Source organism: Chanodichthys erythropterus, chromosome 23 (assembly GCF_024489055.1).
Source record: "Chanodichthys erythropterus isolate Z2021 chromosome 23, ASM2448905v1, whole genome shotgun sequence".
Lineage (NCBI taxonomy): Eukaryota > Metazoa > Chordata > Actinopteri > Cypriniformes > Xenocyprididae > Chanodichthys > Chanodichthys erythropterus.
In genome coordinates, this window is record NC_090243.1 from 449,376 (window position 1) to 472,559 (window position 23,184).

Consider the following 23,184-nt stretch of genomic DNA (forward strand, 5'->3'; position numbering starts at 1 on the left):
AGAGCTTTGTCAAAATACCGAACTCTACAAATTTAAGTGCAGGCCACCAGGTGTTCTTATAATCTCTTAAACTTAAAATCTTATAAAACTTAGTTTATCCAAAAATTAAACTTCTGTCATCACCCTCATCATTTTCATGACTTGTTCTTTCTCTGCGAAACACAAAAGAAGATATTTTGATGGTTTGTGAGGGTGAGTAAATGATGACAGAAGTTTTCTTTTTTGAGTGAACTTACACATTTATGTCTAAATATGACTATAATGGTATCATAATGATAACAAGAGTATCTCTCGTTATTAGGTTCATGCCTTGGAAGGAGTAATTCTTTGGGAGTGCCCCAGCTTCCTTCACGTCCTGAACCATCCAACACAGAGCTGACAGTTTTGAGTTTGCTGCATGAACGACGGGACAGCAGTGGCAGCAACACCAGCTCGGCCTACCTGAGCAGCAGCCGTCGCTCCTCTGGCATCTCCCCCTGCTTCTCCAGCCGCCGATCTAGCCAGGCCTCGCAGTCTGAGCACAGCCATCATCGGCGTATCCACAATCTCAGTGCCACTGACTCTTATGACCCTATCTCTACTGATGCCTCCCGACGCTCCAGTGAAGCCAGCCAGTATGGAGGTGGAGGAGGAAGTTCAGGTGGAATGGTGTACGGTGGAAGCTGGGGTGGTGGTGGAAGTGGAGGTATTGGAGGAAGTGGTATGGGAGCAAGAGGTGCTTTGAACCTCACTCCAGCTCAACACTATCACCTGAAGGCCAAATATGCAGCTGCTACAGGTGGGCCTCCTCCCACACCCTTGCCCAACATGGAGCAAATGAGCCTAAAAACTCGACTGACTTTGATGGGAGATGGACAGGACACAGGACAGCTTACACTACCACCACTGGTCAGGCCACGTCGCTGTAGTGATGGTACGCACAACTTACAAGGCAGTCAAGCAGTGTTTCAACGGAGAGGACTGTACCCTGGTGAAGGTCCAGGGAATAGTGATCGTAGAGCCAGTGACCCTGTGCGCCCACGGGATCCTAGTGCTTTTGGCTTGCCAAAGGTACAGCGTTTCAGCAGTCTAAACAACATGAATTCATTACCCCATCTTGGTAGTAATCATTACGCAGATGGAGAAGATCACAGCTGGCAGAACTACACCTGCCAAGTAGGTAGCTTTCAGAAGAATCTACACTCCCCATGCCCTCCTAGCATCATGGAGCAATCAGCACTTGAGGAATTGGCCATGGACCAGGATGGTCTTCTGTTACATGTTGATGAAGACATCCTACCAGATGATTTGGTGCAATATCTCCATTCCCAAGATCAGGAATCAGCTCAAAACCATAGCAGTGATTCCAGTCCCCATAGATCCAGTTTTGATCAGAGTATTGCAGATGGCCAGAAATTCCTCAGCCCACAACAGCAACAGGAAGAGGCAGAAGGGGAAGGCATTAGTAAAGATGTAATGCCTATCCAATGGAATGAAGTGAGCTCTGGTAGTGCTGATGTTACTTCTCCCAGGCAGCAATCTCAGAGGTGTGGAAGATATTCTGACCCTACTGGCAACCCCTTTGGTCGCTTTGGAAACATGATTGTGCAGCAACAACAACTGCATACAGATTTCATAGATCAACACTTAAGTCTTCATAGAGATGGTGTTCAACACATGACAGGTATGAGCTACGGGTGCAGACATCCAGAGCAGCATCAACAAATTGCAAAACCAACCCAACAGCAGTCCAAGATGAATCCAGGCATTAAGATCGAGTCTTCCTCAACCTCCCAAATGGAATCACGGCACAATAACTTTGGTCGACCCGACTTCTCTCATATCTATTTGGGCCCCATCCGCCCTAGCTGTGCCCAGCAGACAACTATATCCCAAACTCACCTCCTGCAAAATCACACAATAACACATCAAATCAGCGGTAAACTTTTGTTGCAAAGAGCAGCCAACTGCAGCTTGTCTCCGGCAACACTACTGTCTCACCAACCTCAGCCTCCTATGTCCCACCCACCTGTCAACAGTGGCCGTAGAGGCTTATATCACCCACAGTTCTACTCCACTCAGCAGGTTAGCAACAGTCAAAATGTACATTCATGCCAGCAGCAAAGTTTAAGAAATGGAAATGGCACCAATTGCTCCCTTACAAATCAGGCTTCAGGGCTGAAGCTTGAGGTAGATGATCACCTTCAAACTAGCACTTGCTCTTCCTTTCAGCAACAACAACCAGTTTTTATTGCTGAGTGTTTTGATACAGCAGAGTCCAAAACTTCATCTTCTCACAACATAGCACAGTCATGTCTAATGGAGTCCTTGTCAGAAGAGACAGAAACACCTTCTGAGGCTCTTCTGTCCCCTGGGGTTGATCAGGTTACCAGCACGGTTGAAGGAAGCCCAGGTACCCTAGATAATGTGGGTTTAGATATTTGTTCCATCCTTGAGGATGGCTATGAGCAGGGTAGTGTGGTGTCTGACATAATCAGTCCTAGTTTTCTCCAGGGTCTGTCTCGGACTTCCTCTCGACTGACTACTCCTCGTGTTTCTGCTGCATTTCACAGCATGCATCCAGGCTCTAACAACATGGCTATAGGTGACATGAGCTCCCTCCTTACCACCCTCGCAGAAGAGAGTAAATTTTTGGCTATTATGCAGTAGTCTGTGAACGCCTCCTCCTCCAAAAAAAAAAAAAAAAAAAAAAAAAAAAAAAAAAAATTGTAACAATGTTATAAATAAGATAAATATAACAGACTTATGCATGTAATGTTTAAATGTGGGATGAGTAAAAAGTTATTACCTTATACTCATTAAAATAGTTTAATAGGCGATGTTACAAAGAGTTCACAATCTATTTTGAAGCTATCTCATCGTCCTAGAGGCAGTGACCAATAAAACCATATAGATACATATAGAGAGGCTATTTTTTTCTTTTATATCGCTATATAATGATGACAGGAGACACTTTCCATCACATTAAAACAGTATTCACTGTTGTTGTTGCTATATGTTTTGTTGTACACTGTTACTGTAAGTGCATGTTATTTTTCTTATCAAGTGAACACAGTGTCCAATAAACTGAGTAGGATAACTCATATATTGTTCATTTTAGAGTGCATTATGTACTTCAAAGACAGTATGAATACAGACAGACTTAACTGTCAACAGGTCAAGACAGGGTCGAATATCACTCTTGGCAAGTGTCATATTTTGATTATTCTAATTGTCTTTTTAAGTGTCTTAAATCAACAATATTTCAGTGATTTCATAAGTACCAAATGTTGTTTGGATCCATTTTTTCCTTCATGGCAAGTAAGAGGGACCATTTTGTTGTATAAGTGTGGAGAAGAATGCTAGAGCTGATAGCTCAGTATCTTGATTCTATTGACTGTATCTTTGTAAATAAATGTTAATATTTTTTTTCCTTTTTATACTGTAAAAAATTACATTTTACATCATTTTGTTCATATTGTAAATGACTGGTGCTGACGTTAGGCAGTGCATTATGTGACAATTGTGGAAAAAAACATTGTGGTCATTTTAGTCAATCTCAACATACTTGCACAAAGATTTTTGAATTTGTGGCCAAAAAGCATTGTGTCAATTCATGCTTAAATTTATCTAAATATATCAGTAATTTTTTTTTCTTTGTTTATAGCAGTCAGTTGTGTGCTGTTTTTGTCACAGCAGTGCAGTGCATCTATAGCAAGATATCATGTAAGCTTTTTAGATCAACCTGTTTTTACCTACCCATTCATGATTAAATAAGCAAAATTAAGACTTATAAACACCAAGACACATCAAGCTCCACTACAAGAGCTAAGAGACTTTTCAGCAGTATTAAAACTACCCTGCAGTTTCTAACCTGCATATGTACAGCTTTTTAAAATGGGTACTCTGGTAATTAGGTTCTGTTTGTTTTTGTACAGTTATTTTAACTTTTTCTGTAGTTGTGTATCAGTGTTTTGAACATAAAAGTGGTATGACCGATTCCCATATGAAAGGACAAAAGGGTTTGAGCCTAAGGTATGTGCCTTATTAATGCCTGTCCATACAAAAGAATCACTGCCAAAAATAAAATGTGTATGGAAAGAGTCCTTTGACTTTACATGTTACATGAAACATGAAACTACATTCTGTTGGTTGGGCATTGAGAAATGTAACATGTATAAACAATGTTGGTTGCTTTGTTGTTGTTTTTTTAATAGTTGTTTGTTTTATGTTTTTTCATGCTTGTAAATACATATTCATTCTGTAAACTGTAGTTAAGAGATTAGGTGGCATCAGGGGTCAGAATTAGTATAAATATCCTACTCTATAAAGCAGGAATCCCTGTGCCCTCTCTTACATTTAAACAGAGAGATCAAAATGGAGTCATGGTGCCTAGCACCCTTAGACTGGGAACAAATTCTCAATGTTCATTTTATATCAGATTAAAAAAAATGTTTGTATGGTTTTAATAAAAATATATATAAAATGTTTGTCTTTGCTTGTCTCTGCATTTATGTTACAAGGACACAATTTGTTAATGTATATTGAAGAAGTTACAGCAAAACACAATAGTAATACTAAACAGTGCATGCTTAAATATTTAATCTGGCTGTTTATAATGCAGTACTATTTTCTCTGCCAATGAGCTAATGAATTAATCTTTCAAATCAGTCCTAACATATTAATGTGCAGTGCAGTAAAGTTATCATATGAAAAAATTCTTGATCACATAGGAAGAGACTCTAGGATCACTTAAACACCTAAGGACACCTTTTTTTTATGAAACGTCCTCATTCATTAACATTCACAAGGTGCAAACATAAACATAAGAAGAAATCTTGGACTGACATTGCAGAAGCAATTCATGTTGTTCTGAATCTTATTTTGCATAGTGCAACTGCTATTTGTAGCAACACCAATTAATTTTGTGTCAATGACTATAGTGATGTAAAATTATAGTATCTGTAATGAGTTTGTGTACGTTTTGGTCACTTCCTATTTGGAATGGAATAACGAGAAATGAAAAGCAGCATTACTTATTTCTGCCAGGTAGAATAAGAGTCGGTATGGAATTGTCAAATCATCCATTTTACTAAGCTTTTGTCGCGACACAAACCACCACTCACTGACATTTAAATCAGAAATGTATAATCAGTGCTGCTGCGAAGCTTCGCCTCTAATGTACGACACTTGAGAGATCACAAGAGAACACAAGTCATACACGCTGACATATTTAAATATTTATTTATTTAAACAGAAAGAGATCTGAATAAATAATAGTGAAAAATTACATTTAAAAGTATGACTGTAAGCATTGTGTATTCAGTTCACACAGAAAGAATGAGATAAAAAAAGATCATTGAATCAGTGAATTTGTAGGCTGCTGAATACCTAACAAAATTAGCAGATTTGGAGAGTAACAGTATTCTAGATCTTCAATTGAAATATGAATTATAAATAGGAACTGTTATGTTAAAGTTACAAGCTAGAATACAGTGTCAATCTTTGGTTATAAAAAATGTTGTTAATAGTTTACTTTGGATTAGAAATACAATCCAATAAAAAATAGCAATTATATGAATTTGTCATGAAAAGCTCTATATTTTAAGATGTACTACTAGATATTGATAAATCACATTCAATTAAAGTGAAGGGCATGTCAGGGGTGTCCTGCTTCTGGAGGATCAATGTCCGCAAAGTTTAGCTCCAACTAAACACACCTGAACCAGCTAAGCAAGGTTTTCACGATTAATCCAGGCTACACTCTTAGAAAAAAAAAAATGGTACAAAAGCTTACACTGGGATGTTACCATTTAAAAGGGTTCTAATATGTGCCCTTTAGATATGTACACTTTTGGTACCCAATATGTAACTTTAAGGTACTAATATACACTCTACATACAAGTACCTTTTGATAGGGCACCTCTCCAGTGACAGCTTTTGTACCTTTTTTTCTGAGAGTGCAGGCAGATGTGTGTGTGAGCAATCAATACAATGTCAAATGTAATGTGCAAAACATTATCAACATAACAACAATGCATGCATCCAAAACCGGTATTGGTTCGAATGGGAGATTATAAAAAAAAAAAAAAAGGTCTCTGTTACATATTTTGTCAAACAAATAATCAATGCAGAACACACACAGAAGTGAAGAGTTGACACCATAACACTTCCACAATGGAGAACAAAATACACACACACACACACACCTAAACACACACAAACACACACAACACCATGTTCAGGTTTGACTGTATTGTGACATAATTGCAAAAAATGATACTTCAGTGATGATAACATTATATAACACACACACACACACACACATATACAGTACAGTCTAAAAGTTTGGAACCACTAAGATTTTTAATGTTTTTAAAAGAAATTTCGTCTGCTCACCAAGGCTACATTTATTTAATTAAAAATACAGTAAAAACAGTAATATTGTGAAATATTATTACAATTTAAAATATCTGTGTACTATTTAAATATATTTGACAAAGTAATTTATTCCTGTGGTGCAAAGCTGAATTTTCAGCATCGTTACTCCAGTCTTCAGTGTCACATGATCCTTCAGACATCATTCTAATATGCTGATTTGCTGCTCAATAAACATTTATGATTATTTTCAATGTTGAAAACAGTTGTGCACTTTTTTTTTTTCAGGATTCCTTGATGAATAGAAAGTTCAAAAGAACAGCATTTATCTGAAATACAAAGCTTCTGTAGCATTATACACTACCGTTCAAAAGTTTGGGGTCAGTAAGAATTTTTATTTTTATTTTTTTGAAAAGAAATTAAAGAATTTAATACTTTTATTCAGCAAGGATGCATCAAATCAATCAAAAGTGGCAGTAAAGACATTTATAATGTTACAAAAGATTAGATTTCAGATAAACACTGTTCTTTTGAACTTTCTATTCATCAAATAATCCTGAAAAAAAAAAAATATTGCACACAAATATTTTGTACAATTGTACACATTAAATGTTTCTTGAGCAGCAAATCATCATATTAGAATGATGTCTGAAGGATCATGTGACAGGAGTAACGATGAGACTGGAGTAACGATGCTGAAAATTCAGCTTTGCATCACAGAAATAAATTACTTTGTGAAATATATTCAAATAGAAAACAGTTATTTTAAATTGTAATAATATTTCACAATATTACTGTTTTTACTGTATTTTTAATTAAATAAATGTAGCCTTGGTGAGCAGACGAAACTTCTTTTAAAAACATTAAAAATCTTAGTGGTTCCAAACTTTTCGACTGTACTGTATATATGTGTGTGTGTGTGTGTGTGTTATATAATGTTAAAATTAAGATAACCTTTTGTAACAATATAAGTCTTTACTGTCCCTTTTAATGAATTTTGCTCATCCCTGCAGAATAAAAGTATTGATTTCTTTCAAGAAAAAAAAGAATGAAGATTTATTTAAGGAAATGCTGCTATTTATTTATTTATTTTAACATTTTATTCATCAAATAATCCTGAAAAAGCATCACAGGACAAAACAAAACCAAGCAGTTTCCAACAATGATAATAATAATAATCAGCATATTAGAATGTTTTCTGAGGGATCATGTGACTGTCGACTAGAGTAATAATGATGACAATTCAGCTTTGATCACAGAAATAAATTCTTATAAGAATGTTAAAATTAAGACCCATTGTATAGTTTAAGGAGATTGTAGTGAAGGGCCATGGTTTATGCAGTCCTATTTAGTCTTATAAAAGATGTTGTCATGTCAAACTTTCCTCATTTTACTATATTTGTGCAGACATTTGGTCCTCACAAAGTAGTAAAAACAACACACACACACAAAGAGAGAGAGAGAGTGTGTAGTGATTTACCACTATTTGTGACTTTTACAGGAAGATCTGGATTCCACCAAAGACACTTGGAACAGCCACCTAATCCGTCCTTCAAGGAACAGCCTTGTACCCCACGGTCGACCAGATGTTATGTACACCCTACCTGAATTATATGACACAGAAGACTACATATGTCATATACTGGTGGAAGACTGTGCCACCTGCGAAGATCAATGTATCCATCGCTCTGATGTCGCTTGTGATGAGGACATTTTCACCCTGTGTGCACACATCATGGCTCAACATCACCTCAGGCTTCCCAAGGATAGGTACACAGCACTTGATCTCTACCTGGCTCTTAGACAAGAGCTGACTACACTGTTAAATGTGAGATAAAGATGTGTTGAGAAATCATTTGGTACTGCGAAAGTTATGGACTTTTCTTAAATTCTTTAATTATTAGAGTTACAGTACTTTTAGGGAACACCAGCAGCATAGTCAGGCTTTTGTCTGTTTTTTTTTATGGTATTCATCTGTTCATCTATTTAGTGTTTCTGCTGTATACATCTTGTGTCTCTTCTGTCTTGTATACATATTTAATTTAAAAAATGCCAGATAGTCTTGTGTATCTTTTCTGTGTGTTTATTTTTTAAAACACTGTATTCAGTAGAACAGAATTAATTAATAAACCTCCTAATTAATAAACTTCTAACATTGTTGCTTTTGTAAGATTTGTAAGAACAATTTTTGTATATAAACACTGATAACAGGAAACAGAAATACAGAAACCATGAAATTGAGGTGTAATAACATGATGCTGCTGCTGCTGCTGCTGCTGCACATACCGTCTGACCACCTTGGACAAACACAACATTAAGGATAATATTAGATAAGGATAATTCATAAGTATTACTGACATTGGTTATTTTCTTCATCCTGACCTTTATGCAATATCCATCACCCATATGTTTGCATCAAGGACATTTGCAAACTCTTCTGCAAGCTCAAGGTACGAAGTGTAATTATTTGGAACTTCCAACACACATCCACAGGTGTGGGACTGGGGACTTCTTGTGAAGAAACTCTTTGGCTGAACGAACTGGACATGAATAAACTTTCCAACAAGGAGATCAGCTCCTACGAAGAAACAAATAATTCATTAAATAATTTAGTATGTATTCATATAATAATACTATATAATATTATACACAACATCAGGAAATTCTAAACATTTTATACTAATCTATTTACTTATTTATAAATTAAGTGTAATAAATTAATATATTAATAGTTTCATATCAATAACATGTTATATTCTAATGAATATAATAATAGCAAAATAAGTAATCAATCACCTGTGCATAAACGAAGAAACTTCCTGAGCCGAACATCACTGAGGTTCTTGATGAATCTCTTCAGATAATCCATGATCTGGCTTTCTCTGTTGTTCAGTGTTTCATGTTTTAATATGGCTACAACTTTCCTAGCTGTTGGAGTAAGGCTGATCATCAGTTCATTCAGTCCTCCTGATGGCAGTTTCAGTTTTTTTAAAACTGGACTCCAACACTCTGCTATGTAAGCTGGATCTTGCACAATTTCTTTGTGTGCCACATCAAGTAATATCTGCTTGGCATTTTTTTCAGTGATAACAAGCTTCACTTCATGAGCTTCCAAGAATTCAATCCATTCTTCTCTTTCAGAGACAGATGTAAAGTCTCTCATTGCTTCTTCAACAAGGTGCTTTTCCTCTTGAGGAACTATCTCCAAAAATGCTGTGAAGAGCTCATCCTCATCAATTTCAAGTCCAAGGCAGTAACACAGAAAAGGCTTGGTCAACACAATGGGAAAGTATTGAACAATATTGTAACCAAGAACCATCACTTTAGCTACATTTTCCCATTCATCTTTCATATCGTGTCTTGTCATGGGTACCTTTAATGTGCTTCCTGCTGTACATTTCATGAAAAAAGTACCCCAGTACTCACTTAGTGCATCTCTGAGAATCCCACCATTGTCTTCTCCTTTCACAGAGCTACCATTAGGTAGGACCATCTCAATTTCTACAAGACAGTCATTGACAGATATTAAGCCATCTGTGAAAGCTGCATTTAGATCTTGGAAAATGTTTCCCCTGCGAAGCCTTAACTTGGTAGCCTGTGGCTTATCCAACGCTATCTCACGACCAATTCGTACTTATTCTACGAGGTGGCTATTTCGTATAAATTCATACGACCTCACTCGTGCGAATTCGTACGATTTGTCTAAACCCCAGTGACGGTTAGGTTTAGGGGCGGGGTTTGGGGTAGGTCATTCGTATGAATTCATACGAATTTGTCAACTCATAAAATACATACGATTTAGCAAAAAACGTATGAATTAGTACGAGTGAGGTCGTATGAATTCATACGATTTAGCCACCTCGTAAAATACGTACGAATTGCCGTGAGATCGGGTTGGCTTATCTTGCACTATTTCAGCAGGGTCCATTGGTAGAGTGTCATCCAGTATTGTACTGTCTTGCAAAACAGTATATCCGAACTGAATTTCTTCATCAATTGAAATAGAACTGTGCATTACATTCACTATACCTGGTTCTAAAATCACTACACCGTCTTCTGACAAAAATGACGAATCAATCATGGAACCATTGTCCTCAGTTATGGCAACAGGTTCTTCATGGCATTCACACGAAATGGCAGAGGTAGAAAGACCTTCAGGTACATACTCATCTACTCTTTGAATGCTTGTGCTTGCAGTTGTGTCTGTCCTCTTGCAAGACAGATACAGCCTCGGTATCTTTACCTTCCTCATTTCATATTGTTCACTTAATGTTGTTTGTGGATCTACTTCTTCTTCTGTGAAGTCTCTTAATTTCAGCTCAAATTCATTTATATCCCCTAATTTATTTTTTCCGTTTGGAAAGAACAGCTCCTTGCCACACTCCAAAAGTTCTGCCATGGTAGCACTCTTTAAAGCCTTTAAGTGTCTGGTTCCACCACCTCGTTTCTCTTTGATTTGGACAAAGGAGCCACGGACCTCTTCAAACAGTCACATTTGGTAACTTCGCTCATTTTTTTGGGCATTCGTGTTTCCACTGAGTTTTTCTGAACGATTATCACAATGCTTTCTCTTTCTCTCCCGCTTTCCTTGCAATTTTGCCATGAGGTTTTCTGTGCCTATAGATACTGTGGTGTTTCCTTCTAATGCAGCTACTTCTCTTCTGCAGTACTGTCTTATTGCTATCCGGTCTCCAAATCTGGGGACGTACGTCAGTAGTTGCTCATCTGACATACTATTGACTGCATAGCAGTCCATCTAAAATAAAAGAGGAAAAAAATGTAAAAGACAATCTGCCTGCAAAAGCTTTCATTATTTAATTAAATGGATAGTTCATGTGAGTAAATTATGACAGAATTTAAATTTTTGGACTAATCTTTTAATTAAATAAAAGTACACTTATTATTCATTTTATTATCCCTTTCATTAGCCAATTTATTTGTATTGACCAACAGATGGTGCAGTTTCACAGATTCCTGCTTTTCAAGCTTCCTCATGGCTATTACCATAAATTATGAAATTATATTTTCTGCCACTAAAACATTTTTATTAATTTATTTACTATATGTGAAGCTGAGCTGTCTTGTGTATGTAGATTACCTTTAATCAAATTGCATTAGGAAATAAGCGGCATAATTTGTTTCCTCAAAAGTGACTGACAACCTAAGTAAGTTTGTTTCATGTTGTCAGAGTTATGCATGTAAGGCTTCACTGGTTAATGTTATTATTAAATGCATTAGGCTGCATTATTTGTTGGTATTGCTTTTTACCTTCTCCTCTCGAAACGCTGACAGAGTGGCGTCATCCAACTCTCTATCGTTTTTTAGAAAGTTCAGGAAATTCTCCATTTTGTAAAATAAATATTATTTATTTACAATAGCCTATGCATCGCACCTAAATAGGTGGCCTGGTTGAATCTGCCGCAAAGATTCGAGGCGGGGCCACAAATCCGTGAGTACAGTTTTTACAAACCCGTGCGCACGGATTATGAATTTGTGGGCACGGATTTAAAAACCGAGGGTACGGTTTGCAAAATCTGAGCGTACGGATTGGGAATTCGTGGGTACGGTTTATTAATCCGTGGGCACGATTTGTTAAACCGAGGGAAGAGTTTAAGAATTCGTGAGTACGGTTTATAAACTGAGGGAACGGATTGTAAACGTCGGCACGGATTGTTTTTTTTTTTCTCCTATGGGGGACGTGCGGGGCTCCGTAGTTTTCTACAATATACACTACAGTTTACTGTAGTAAAGTATATGTTCTTCTAAAATGAATCCGTGAGTACAGTTTTTTTCAAAACCGTGGGAACGGATTGCGAAAGCGTGCAAACGGATTATGAATTTGTGGGAACGGATTTAAAAACCGAGGGTACGGTTTGCGAAATCTGAGCGCACGGATTGAAAATTCGTGGGTACGGTTTACTACGTGGGCACGATTTGTTAAACAGAGGGAACAGTTTAAGAATCCGTGAGCACGGTTTATAAACTGAGGGGACGGATTGTAAAACTCTATTCAACCTGGCAGAAATAAGGTCGGTGTTACAATATATTCGGTTCCTGAAATATTCTGTTCCACTGGGTGGCGCTTACGCGAATATTCATGATATTCTCCTATTGTGGGCGTGTTCGTGAGACGTTTGGAACTGAAAATATTAGTAGTACACGCTCCTCAAATCGCATCGGTTTAATGGATTATTTCGAAAAGGTAATAACATATTCAATGTTAGTAAACGGTTCATGTTCAAAACAATGCATAGTTTGTGTAATATATGATAAATCGTCTGAGCTATTTTGCCTGATTCCGTACAGGACAGGCAAGGATACAGCAGAGCAAACATGAGCCAATAAGCTTGTTTTACACTGATGTGTTTTCTTTTTACCTTTTTTAGGCTTTAAAACGTTTTTGAATAGCTTGATTAGTCTGTTTGCTTCGTTGTCATTCTGTGACTACAGTATACTGCATAGTGTTGACAACTTGAAATAAACCTCTACAAATATATCTGTGTCCTAATAAAAATAAGCTATAGACTGGTGTGAATATTCGATGTCAGCCTTAATTTCTTGATTATTATTCAATCAGTATTCGTGCACATTGAGTTTTTCACTTTCAACTGTTTTTCCAGCAAATTTCCTAACATGTAAATATTTGTACTAGCAAAAAGATTTAACAACTGAGACATAAACTGAACAAATTTCACAGACGTTTGATGAACATCTGAAAGTCTGATGTGGCACCAGCTGCTTTACAGAGCATCTCATCCTCATGGACAGCACCAGATTTGCAGCTCTTGCTGTGAAATGATACACCACTCTTCCATCAAGGCATTTCACGTTTTCAAACATGTCTGGTGGGACTTATGGTGACATGTGGTTTGGCACTGGAAGGACAATCAGCTGTCCTACTGTCTCCTTGTACTGTCATCTTACATTACTGACATTGCAGTTTATTGCTATGTTCTCATCTGCAGTCCTCTTGTCTCGTGCAGCAGGACTAAAGCACGTTTACACAGATGATCAGAGACCCTGGGCATCTTTATTCTGCTGTTTTTCAGAGTCGGTAGAAAGGTCTCTTTAGTTTCCTAAGTGTTTGTAATTGATTACCTTGACTAACCTATAGGTGCATGTGCAATAGTTGAAAAACATGACAAACATTGTTAAAACCTTTTCTAAAGATCTGTAAAGCTTATTTGGATTGTACAAAATTATCTTTAAAATATTATCCTGAAAATTTACACTTTTTGCAGATTTTTTTAATCTTTTTTTAGTTTTATTTTTTATTTTTTAAACAACAAATTCAGTTGTTGTCACGGCACACACGAAGACAAACAGGGTAGGTCCAATTGCAGGTATTTATTGGGGTAATCCAAAGCGTAAATCCAGAAACAGGCAAGGGTCAAAATCCATGATAACAGTCCGTACACAAAACAAGAAAAACACAACGAAAACCAAAACAGAGAAACCAGGAACGTTCGTGAAGACACCATAACAAGGGCAGAGACAAACCAGGTATAAATAGACAGACACTAATGAATAAACACAAAACAGCTGTGTGCAATGAGTGGGATAATGAGTCCAGGAGTGAGTATGGGTAATGTAGTCCAAGGGGTGAAAACAAGAGTCCGGAATGGAGTGCCCTCTAGTGGCTGACTAGGGCACTCTCACTAGTGATCATGACATTACCCCTCCTCAAAGGAGCGGCTACCAGACGCTCCACCAGACAACAAAAACAAAAAACACAAAAACTCAGGAGGGAGGTGGACAGGAGGAGGATCAGGGGGAGGGATGGTGGGCCAGGACCAGAGCCCCCAACCAAAGGCCAGGGGGGAGCCGGTGGAACAGACCACGGGAGCTCTAAGAGGGTCGGGGTCCTGGCTGAATGCCAGGGCGGCACTGGAGGAACTGACCAGGCGGGTTCCCTGGGGTCTGGAGTCCTGGCTGAATGCCAGGGCGGCGCTGGAGGAACTGACCAGGCGGGTTCCCTGGGGTCTGGAGTCCTGGCTGGTTGCCAGGGCGGCGCTGGAGGAACTGACCAGGCGGGTTCCAGCGGTTCCAACGGCCAGGGCAGTGGCAGCAGGGCAGGAAGCCTAGACGACGGCGGCAGGGCAGATATCCTGGGCGGCGGCGGTGGCGGCAGGGCTGGCGGCCTGGGCGGCGGCGGCGGTGGCGGCAGGGCTGGCGACCTGGGCGGCGGCGGCGGTGGCGGCAGGGCTGGCGACCTGGGCGGCGGCGGCGGCAGGGCTGGCGGCCTGGGCGGCGGCGGCAGGGCAGAAGGCTTGGATGACGGCGGCAGTACAGAAGATCTGGGCGATGGCGGCAGGGCAGACCAAGGTTGCTCTGTGGCCGTGTCAGGGAGAGCGGGCAGCTCGGGGACGACCTCCGTGGTCGTATCAGGAAGAGCGGACAGCTCGGTGATGGCAGCAGGCTCGGGCTGCTCAGGCGGCAGCGCCGCTTCGGTGGCGCCGGCAGGGCAAGGCGCTTCGGTGGCGCCGGCAGGGCAAGGCGCTTCGGTGGCGCCGGCAGGGCAAGGCGCTTCGGTGGCGCCGGCAGGGCAAGGCGCTTCGGTGGCGCCGGCAGGGCAAGGCGCTTCGGTGGCGCCGGCAGGGCAAGGCGCTTCGGTGGCGCCGGCAGGGCAAGGCGCTTCGGTGGCGCCGGCAGGGCAAGGCGCTTCGGTGGCGCCGGCAGGGCAAGGCGCTTCGGTGGCGCCGGCAGGGCAAGGCGCTTCGGTGGCGCCGGCAGGGCAAGGCGCTTCGGTGGCGCCGGCAGGGCAAGGCGCTTCGGTGGCGCCGGCAGGGCAAGGCGCTTCGGTGGCGCCGGCAGGGCAAGGCGCTTCGGTGGCGCCGGCAGGGCAAGGCGCTTCGGTGGCGCCGGCAGGGCAAGGCGCTTCGGTGGCGCCGGCAGGGCAAGGCGCTTCGGTGGCGCCGGCAGGGCAAGGCGCTTCGGTGGCGCCGGCAGGGCAAGGCGCTTCGGTGGCGCCGGCAGGGCAAGGCGCTTCGGTGGCGCCGGCAGGGCAAGGCGCTTCGGTGGCGCCGGCAGGGCAAGGCGCTTCGGTGGCGCCGGCAGGGCAAGGCGCTTCGGTGGCGCCGGCAGGGCAAGGCGCTTCGGTGGCGCCGGCAGGGCAAGGCGCTTCGGTGGCGCCGGCAGGGCAAGGCGCTTCGGTGGCGCCGGCAGGGCAAGGCGCTTCGGTGGCGCCGGCAGGGCAAGGCGCTTCGGTGGCGCCGGCAGGGCAAGGCGCTTCGGTGGCGCCGGCAGGGCAAGGCGCTTCGGTGGCGCCGGCAGGGCAAGGCGCTTCGGTGGCGCCGGCAGGGCAAGGCGCTTCGGTAACCCACGAACAACCACCAAAGCGGACCTGGAGCGGACTCACTGGCTGGAGCGGACTCACTGGCTGGAGCGGACTCACTGGCTGGAGCGGACTCACTGGCTGGAGCGGACTCACTGGCTGGAGCGGACTCACTGGCTGGAGCGGACTCACTGGCTGGAGCGGACTCACTGGCTGGAGCGGACTCACTGGCTGGAGCGGACTCACTGGCTGGAGCGGACTCACTGGCTGGAGCGGACTCACTGGCTGGAGCGGGCTCTGGAGCGGACTCACTGGCTGGAGCGGACTCACTGGCTGGAGCGGGCTCTGGAGCGGACTCACTGGCTGGAGCGGACTCACTGGCTGGAGCGGACTCACTGGCTGGAGCGGACTCACTGGCTGGAGCGGACTCACTGGCTGGAGCGGGCTCTGGAGCGGACTCACTGGCTGGAGCGGACTCACTGGCTGGAGCGGGCTCTGGAGCGGACTCACTGGCTGGAGCGGACTCACTGGCTGGAGCGGACTCACTGGCTGGAGCGGACTCACTGGCTGGAGCGGACTCACTGGCTGGAGCGGACTCACTGGCTGGAGCGGACTCACTGGCTGGAGCGGACTCACTGGCTGGAGCGGACTCACTGGCTGGAGCGGACTCACTGGCTGGAGCGGACTCACTGGCTGGAGCGGACTCACTGGCTGGAGCGGACTCACTGGCTGGAGCGGGCTCTGGAGCGGACTCACTGGCTGGAGCGGACTCACTGGCTGGAGCGGGCTCTGGAGCGGACTCACTGGCTGGAGCGGACTCACTGGCTGGAGCGGACTCACTGGCTGGAGCGGACTCACTGGCTGGAGCGGACTCACTGGCTGGAGCGGGCTCTGGAGCGGACTCACTGGCTGGAGCGGACTCACTGGCTGGAGCGGGCTCTGGAGCGGACTCACTGGCTGGAGCGGACTCACTGGCTGGAGCGGACTCACTGGCTGGAGCGGACTCACTGGCTGGAGCGGACTCACTGGCTGGAGCGGACTCGCGGGCTCTGGAGCGGACTCACTGGCTGGAGCGGACTCACTGGCTGGAGCGGGCTCTGGAGCGGACTCACTGGCTGGAGCGGACTCACTGGCTGGAGCGGACTCACTGGCTGGAGCGGACTCACTGGCTGGAGCGGACTCACTGGCTGGAGCGGACTCACTGGCTGGAGCGGACTCACTGGCTGGAGCGGACTCACTGGCTGGAGCGGACTCACTGGCTGGAGCGGACTCACTGGCTGGAGCGGACTCACTGGCTGGAGCGGACTCACTGGCTGGAGCGGGCTCTGGAGCGGACTCACTGGCTGGAGCGGACTCACTGGCTGGAGCGGACTCACTGGCTGGAGCGGGCTCTGGAGCGGACTCACTGGCTGGAGCGGACTCACTGGCTGGAGCGGGCTCTGGAGCGGACTCACTGGCTGGAGCGGACTCACTGGCTGGAGCGGACTCACTGGCTGGAGCGGACTCACTGGCTGGAGCGGACTCACTGGCTGGAGCGGACTCACTGGCTGGAGCGGACTCACTGGCTGGAGCGGACTCACTGGCTGGAGCGGACTCACTGGCTGGAGCGGGCTCTGGAGCGGACTCACTGGCTGGAGCGGACTCACTGGCTGGAGCGGGCTCTGGAGCGGACTCACTGGCTGGAGCGGACTCACTGGCTGGAGCGGACTCACTGGCTGGAGCGGACTCACTGGCTGGAGCGGACTCACTGGCTGGAGCGGGCTCTGGAGCGGACTCACTGGCTGGAGCGGACTCACTGGCTGGAGCGGGCTCTGGAGCGGACTCACTGGCTGGAGCGGACTCACTGGCTGGAGCGGACTCACTGGCTGGAGCGGACTCACTGGCTGGAGCGGGCTCTGGAGCGGACTCACTGGCTGGAGCGGACTCACTGGCTGGAGCGGGCTCTGGAGCGGACTCACTGGCTGGAGCGGACTCACTGGCTGGAGCGGGCTCTGGAGCGGACTCACTGGCTGGAGCGGACTCACTGGCTGGAGCGGGCTCTGGAGCGGACTCACTGGCTGGAGCGGACTCACTGGCTGGAGCGGACTCACTGGCTGGAGCGGGCTCTGGAGCGGACTCACTGGCTGGAGCGGACTCACTGGCTGGAGCGGGCTCTGGAGCGGACTCACTGGCTGGAGCGGACTCACTGGCTGGAGCGGACTCACTGGCTGGAGCGGACTCACTGGCTGGAGCGGACTCACTGGCTGGAGCGGACTCACTGGCTGGAGCGGACTCACTGGCTGGAGCGGGCTCTGGAGCGGACTCACTGGCTGGAGCGGACTCACTGGCTGGAGCGGGCTCTGGAGCGGACTCACTGGCTGGAGCGGACTCACTGGCTGGAGCGGGCTCTGGAGCGGACTCACTGGCTGGAGCGGACTCACTGGCTGGAGCGGACTCACTGGCTGGAGCGGACTCACTGGCTGGAGCGGACTCACTGGCTGGAGCGGGCTCTGGAGCGGACTCACTGGCTGGAGCGGACTCACTGGCTGGAGCGGGCTCTGGAGCGGACTCACTGGCTGGAGCGGACTCACTGGCTGGAGCGGGCTCTGGAGCGGACTCACTGGCTGGAGCGGACTCACTGGCTGGAGCGGACTCACTGGCTGGAGCGGACTCACTGGCTGGAGCGGACTCACTGGCTGGAGCGGACTCACTGGCTGGAGCGGACTCACTGGCTGGAGCGGACTCACTGGCTGGAGCGGGCTCTGGAGCGGACTCACTGGCTGGAGCGGACTCACTGGCTGGAGCGGGCTCTGGAGCGGACTCACTGGCTGGAGCGGACTCACTGGCTGGAGCGGACTCACTGGCTGGAGCGGACTCACTGGCTGGAGCGGACTCACTGGCTGGAGCGGGCTCTGGAGCGGACTCACTGGCTGGAGCGGACTCACTGGCTGGAGCGGGCTCTGGAGCGGACTCACTGGCTGGAGCGGACTCACTGGCTGGAGCGGGCTCTGGAGCTGACTCCCTGGCTGGAGCGGACTCACTGGCTGGAGCGGACTCACTGGCTGGAGCGGACTCACTGGCTGGAGCGGGCTCTGGAGCGGACTCACTGGCTGGAGCGGACTCACTGGCTGGAGCGGGCTCTGGAGCGGACTCACTGGCTGGAGCGGACTCACTGGCTGGAGCGGGCTCTGGAGCGGACTCACTGGCTGGAGCGGACTCACTGGCTGGAGCGGACTCACTGGCTGGAGCGGACTCACTGGCTGGAGCGGACTCACTGGCTGGAGCGGACTCACTGGCTGGAGCGGACTCACTGGCTGGAGCGGACTCACTGGCTGGAGCGGACTCACTGGCTGGAGCGGACTCACTGGCTGGAGCGGACTCACTGGCTGGAGCGGACTCACTGGCTGGAGCGGACTCACTGGCTGGAGCGGACTCACTGGCTGGAGCGGACTCACTGGCTGGAGCGGACTCACTGGCTGGAGCGGACTCACTGGCTGGAGCGGACTCACTGGCTGGAGCGGACTCACTGGCTGGAGCGGACTCACTGGCTGGAGCGGACTCACTGGCTGGAGCGGATTCTGGAACGGACTCACTGGCTGGAGCGGACTCACTGGCTGGAGCGGACTCACTGGCTGGAGCGGATTCTGGAGCGGACTCACTGGCTGGAGCGGACTCACTGGCTGGAGCGGACTCACTGGCTGGAGCGGACTCACTGGCTGGAGCGGACTCACTGGCTGGAGCGGACTCACTGGCTGGAGCGGACTCACTGGCTGGAGCGGACTCACTGGCTGGAGCGGACTCACTGGCTGGAGCGGACTCACTGGCTGGAGCGGACTCACTGGCTGTTTGACAAATGTTTCCAGAGATATCGTCAAAAGCATCAGCTATGGATATCAAGAGGATTTAGCATTTCCAATTTATATATTAAATAACAATAATAATAATAATAATAATTAGCCTATTATTATTAGTAGTAGTAGTAGAATAGGGTAGGCCTATTTATTATTAAATTGATACTACAATTCATTTGGCCCGCAATATTTCATAGCGCATCACCGCGTAACCGACGCGCTGCGAGGATAATAAAAGATTTGATTAGCTTTACTCCTCACTGAAAATTAGACAAAAAAAATTAAAGACTTTTAGCCTATACAATGAATTAAAGGCATATAATTAAAATTATTTGTGTCCGAAGACTGCAATAATCAGTCAATGAAAAGCAGCTTTACTTCAAAAACATCTTGTTTAATACGATATACTTCTCTTCTCATTTTTTTCACCCACTACAGTTAATGGGCCACAAGAGAAATATTAAGAAAATAAATTAAGACATATAGCCTACCGTTATCAGGTTGAAGTAGGATTTATCTCTCGTTGTCTCTGAGAGAATATACACCGAAAGCTCGTCGGTTTTACTTTTTATTTTTTTTTTATTTTTATTTTTTGTAAAGGCTGTTGAATAATTGACAGGGGATTGAGACGTCTTCGTCGGCATAACTCTCGCGCAAAGTTTGCACATTGCTTGTGTATTATAAAGTAGACCCTGACTCGCCTTCCTGGTTTAAAATGGGAAAAAAAATCCTATAGCTATTGCAACATTACATTTTTCTTCACCAAATCATCACCAATTGCCAAATGATGGACAACAGTTCACATTTCCGCATTTAATAAAATTAAGTAAATTAAATAGCCTACATGATTAAATAGAAAGTGAAAAGCGAAACATGTAATTTAATGATCAGAGGCACCGGTTATGTAGCTACACTCAGGTGGCTTGAAAGACGTGGGTTTATCCATCATGCAACACGAACTAGAGGAAAGCAACATTTTGCTAAATTGCAGCTAGTTTGATACAGACTCACTGGCTGGAGCGGACTCACTGGCTGGAGCGGACTCACTGGCTGGAGCGGATTCTGGAACGGACTCACTGGCTGGAGCGGACTCACTGGCTGGAGCGGACTCACTGGCTGGAGCGGACTCACTGGCTGGAGCGGATTCTGGAACGGACTCACTGGCTGGAACGGACTCACTGGCTGGAGCGGACTCACTGACTGGAGCGGATTCTGGAACGGACTCACTGGCTGGAGCGGACTCACTGGCTGGAGCGGACTCACTGGCTGGAGCGGACTCACTGGCTGGAGCGGACTCACTGGCTGGAGCGGACTCACTGGCTGGAGCGGACTCACTGGCTGGAGCGGGCTCTGGAGCGGACTCACTGGCTGGAGCGGACTCACTGGCTGGAGCGGACTCACTGGCTGGAGCGGACTCACTGGCTGGAGCGGACTCACTGGCTGGAGCGGACTCACTGGCTGGAGCGGACTCACTGGCTGGAGCGGACTCACTGGCTGGAGCGGACTCACTGGCTGGAGCGGACTCACTGGCTGGAGCGGACTCACTGGCTGGAGCGGACTCACTGGCTGGAGCGGACTCACTGGCTGGAGCGGACTCACTGGCTGGAGCGGACTCACTGGCTGGAGCGGACTCACTGGCTGGAGCGGACTCACTGGCTGGAGCGGACTCACTGGCTGGAGCGGACTCACTGGCTGGAGCGGACTCACTGGCTGGAGCGGACTCACTGGCTGGAGCGGACTCACTGGCTGGAGCGGACTCACTGGCTGGAGCGGACTCACTGGCTGGAGCGGACTCACTGGCTGGAGCGGACTCACTGGCTGGAGCGGACTCACTGGCTGGAGCGGACTCACTGGCTGGAGCGGACTCACTGGCTGGAGCGGACTCACTGACTGGAACGGACTCACTGACTGGAACGGACTCACTGACTGGAACGGACTCACTGACTGGAGCGGGCTCTGGAGTGGACTCACTGACTGGAGCGGGCTCTGGAGTGGACTCACTGACTGGAGCGGGCTCTGGAGTGGACTCACTGACTGGAGCGGACTCTGGAGTGGACTCACTGACTGGAGCGGACTCTGGAGTGGACTCACTGACTGGAGCGGACTCTGGAGTGGACTCACTGACTGGAGCGGACTCTGGAGTGGACTCACTGACTGGAGCGGACTCTGGAGTGGACTCACTGACTGGAGCGGACTCTGGAGTGGACTCACTGACTGGAGCGGACTCCGGGAAGGCTTCCAGGCCTTGAGGGATGACGGAAGCCTTCCTCCTCCTCTTCCTCCTCTTACGTGAGTGCAGCACTGAACCTGTGCCCACCTCCTCTGTAGACTCTGGAGCGAACTCACGGGCTAGAGCAGGCTCTGGGGCGGGCTCACGGGCAAGAGCGGCCTCTGGCTGAGCATGAGTTGGCCCACGGTTTCTGCGGGAGAGATAATGGGTAAAACCCCAAAAATCCAGGGTCTGGAGCCCCTCCAACTCACACTGGGGCAGAGGGTCATCAAGGCATACATTAAAAACCCCTTTTAACGCCTCATCATTATACCGCAGCCCTCTTGAAAATGTCCAGAAAAACTGGGCAAAACACCCTATCTCTCTCCCCTCCTGTCGCAGAGCCAGCACCGCCCGAACAAGAGCCATCCGCTCCCTCACCGTGGCTGGAGGAGTGATCCAAATCCCCATCCTTCTGGATCCTAAAGTGATGGTGTCTTCTGTCACGGCACACACGAAGACAAACAGGGTAGGTCCAATTGCAGGTATTTATTGGGGTAATCCAAAGCGTAAATCCAGAAACAGGCAAGGGTCAAAATCCATGATAACAGTCCGTACACAAAACAAGAAAAACACAACGAAAACCAAAACAGAGAAACCAGGAACGTTCGTGAAGACACCATAACAAGGGCAGAGACAAACCAGGTATAAATAGACAGACACTAATGAATAAACACAAAACAGCTGTGTGCAATGAGTGGGATAATGAGTCCAGGAGTGAGTATGGGTAATGTAGTCCAAGGGGTGAAAACAAGAGTCCGGAATGGAGTGCCCTCTAGTGGCTGACTAGGGCACTCTCACTAGTGATCATGACAGTTGTAGCCTATATAAATATTAAATACATTAAATGCTATAACAAGTACAGAAGTAATTACTCTATGAATGTAACTCAAATTGAAAAGACATTTAAAAATTCAAAACAATGTGTGAAAAGAAGCAATGCTAAATGTGAGGTTCTGAGGTAAATATTAAAACAGGGCCTTGGCACTCGGGAACAGCCTTCATTATGTCTGGATCACACGCTGCCAGAGCTATCCAAGACTTCAGCTCTCACATCCAATCTGAAACAGACAGTGACTTTACAAGATGATGAGTGTAATGTGGAAACATCACAAAAGCAAAACAAAACCATATGACATTGGTGATAATAACAAGTATAACGTCATCTTGTAAAGTAGTTGTCTATTTTTTCTGTGCATTTGCTGTATTGCCTCACAGAATAAATTATATGATTATTATCAGAATTCTTTTATTTGACTTTTGAAATCGTTTTAAATCAGGTACATAAGGTTGTTTGAGTATGTGTTATGTTTGACACATTTCAGGGTTTTGTGCTGCAATATCCTGCCTTGTCAAACTTTACATAAAACGAAACTAAACTATAAACTATAATTTTCTTATCATAATTATAATATTTTAAATAAAAATAACATTCTTCAAGTAGCTGCTGGCAT

The 23,184-nt window shown here is 46.3% G+C and overlaps 2 protein-coding genes across 2 annotated transcripts in view; one reads left to right on the top strand and one right to left on the bottom strand.

The window, feature by feature from the left end:
• Positions 1-4,374, top strand: part of gli3 (GLI family zinc finger 3) — a 215,250-nt gene extending 210,876 nt beyond the window's left edge. Inside the window, exon 15 of the mRNA XM_067377454.1 lies at positions 302-4,374. Within this exon, the coding sequence (XP_067233555.1) occupies positions 302-2,649 (2,348 nt within the window). The 3' untranslated portion in view covers positions 2,650-4,374. The remainder of the gene's footprint in view (positions 1-301) is intronic.
• Positions 4,375-15,902: 11,528 nt separating this feature from the next.
• On the bottom strand, positions 15,903-22,141 carry LOC137014420 (streptococcal hemagglutinin-like; the record flags this gene model as incomplete). The annotated part of the gene is made up of 3 exons (XM_067378725.1): positions 21,617-22,141; positions 17,038-17,953; positions 15,903-16,660 (listed from the first exon to the last, which is right to left on the bottom strand). Coding segments are annotated over exons 1-3 (2,199 nt in total), but the record flags the coding sequence as incomplete, so codon positions are not given.
• Positions 22,142-23,184: the final 1,043 nt, after the last annotated feature.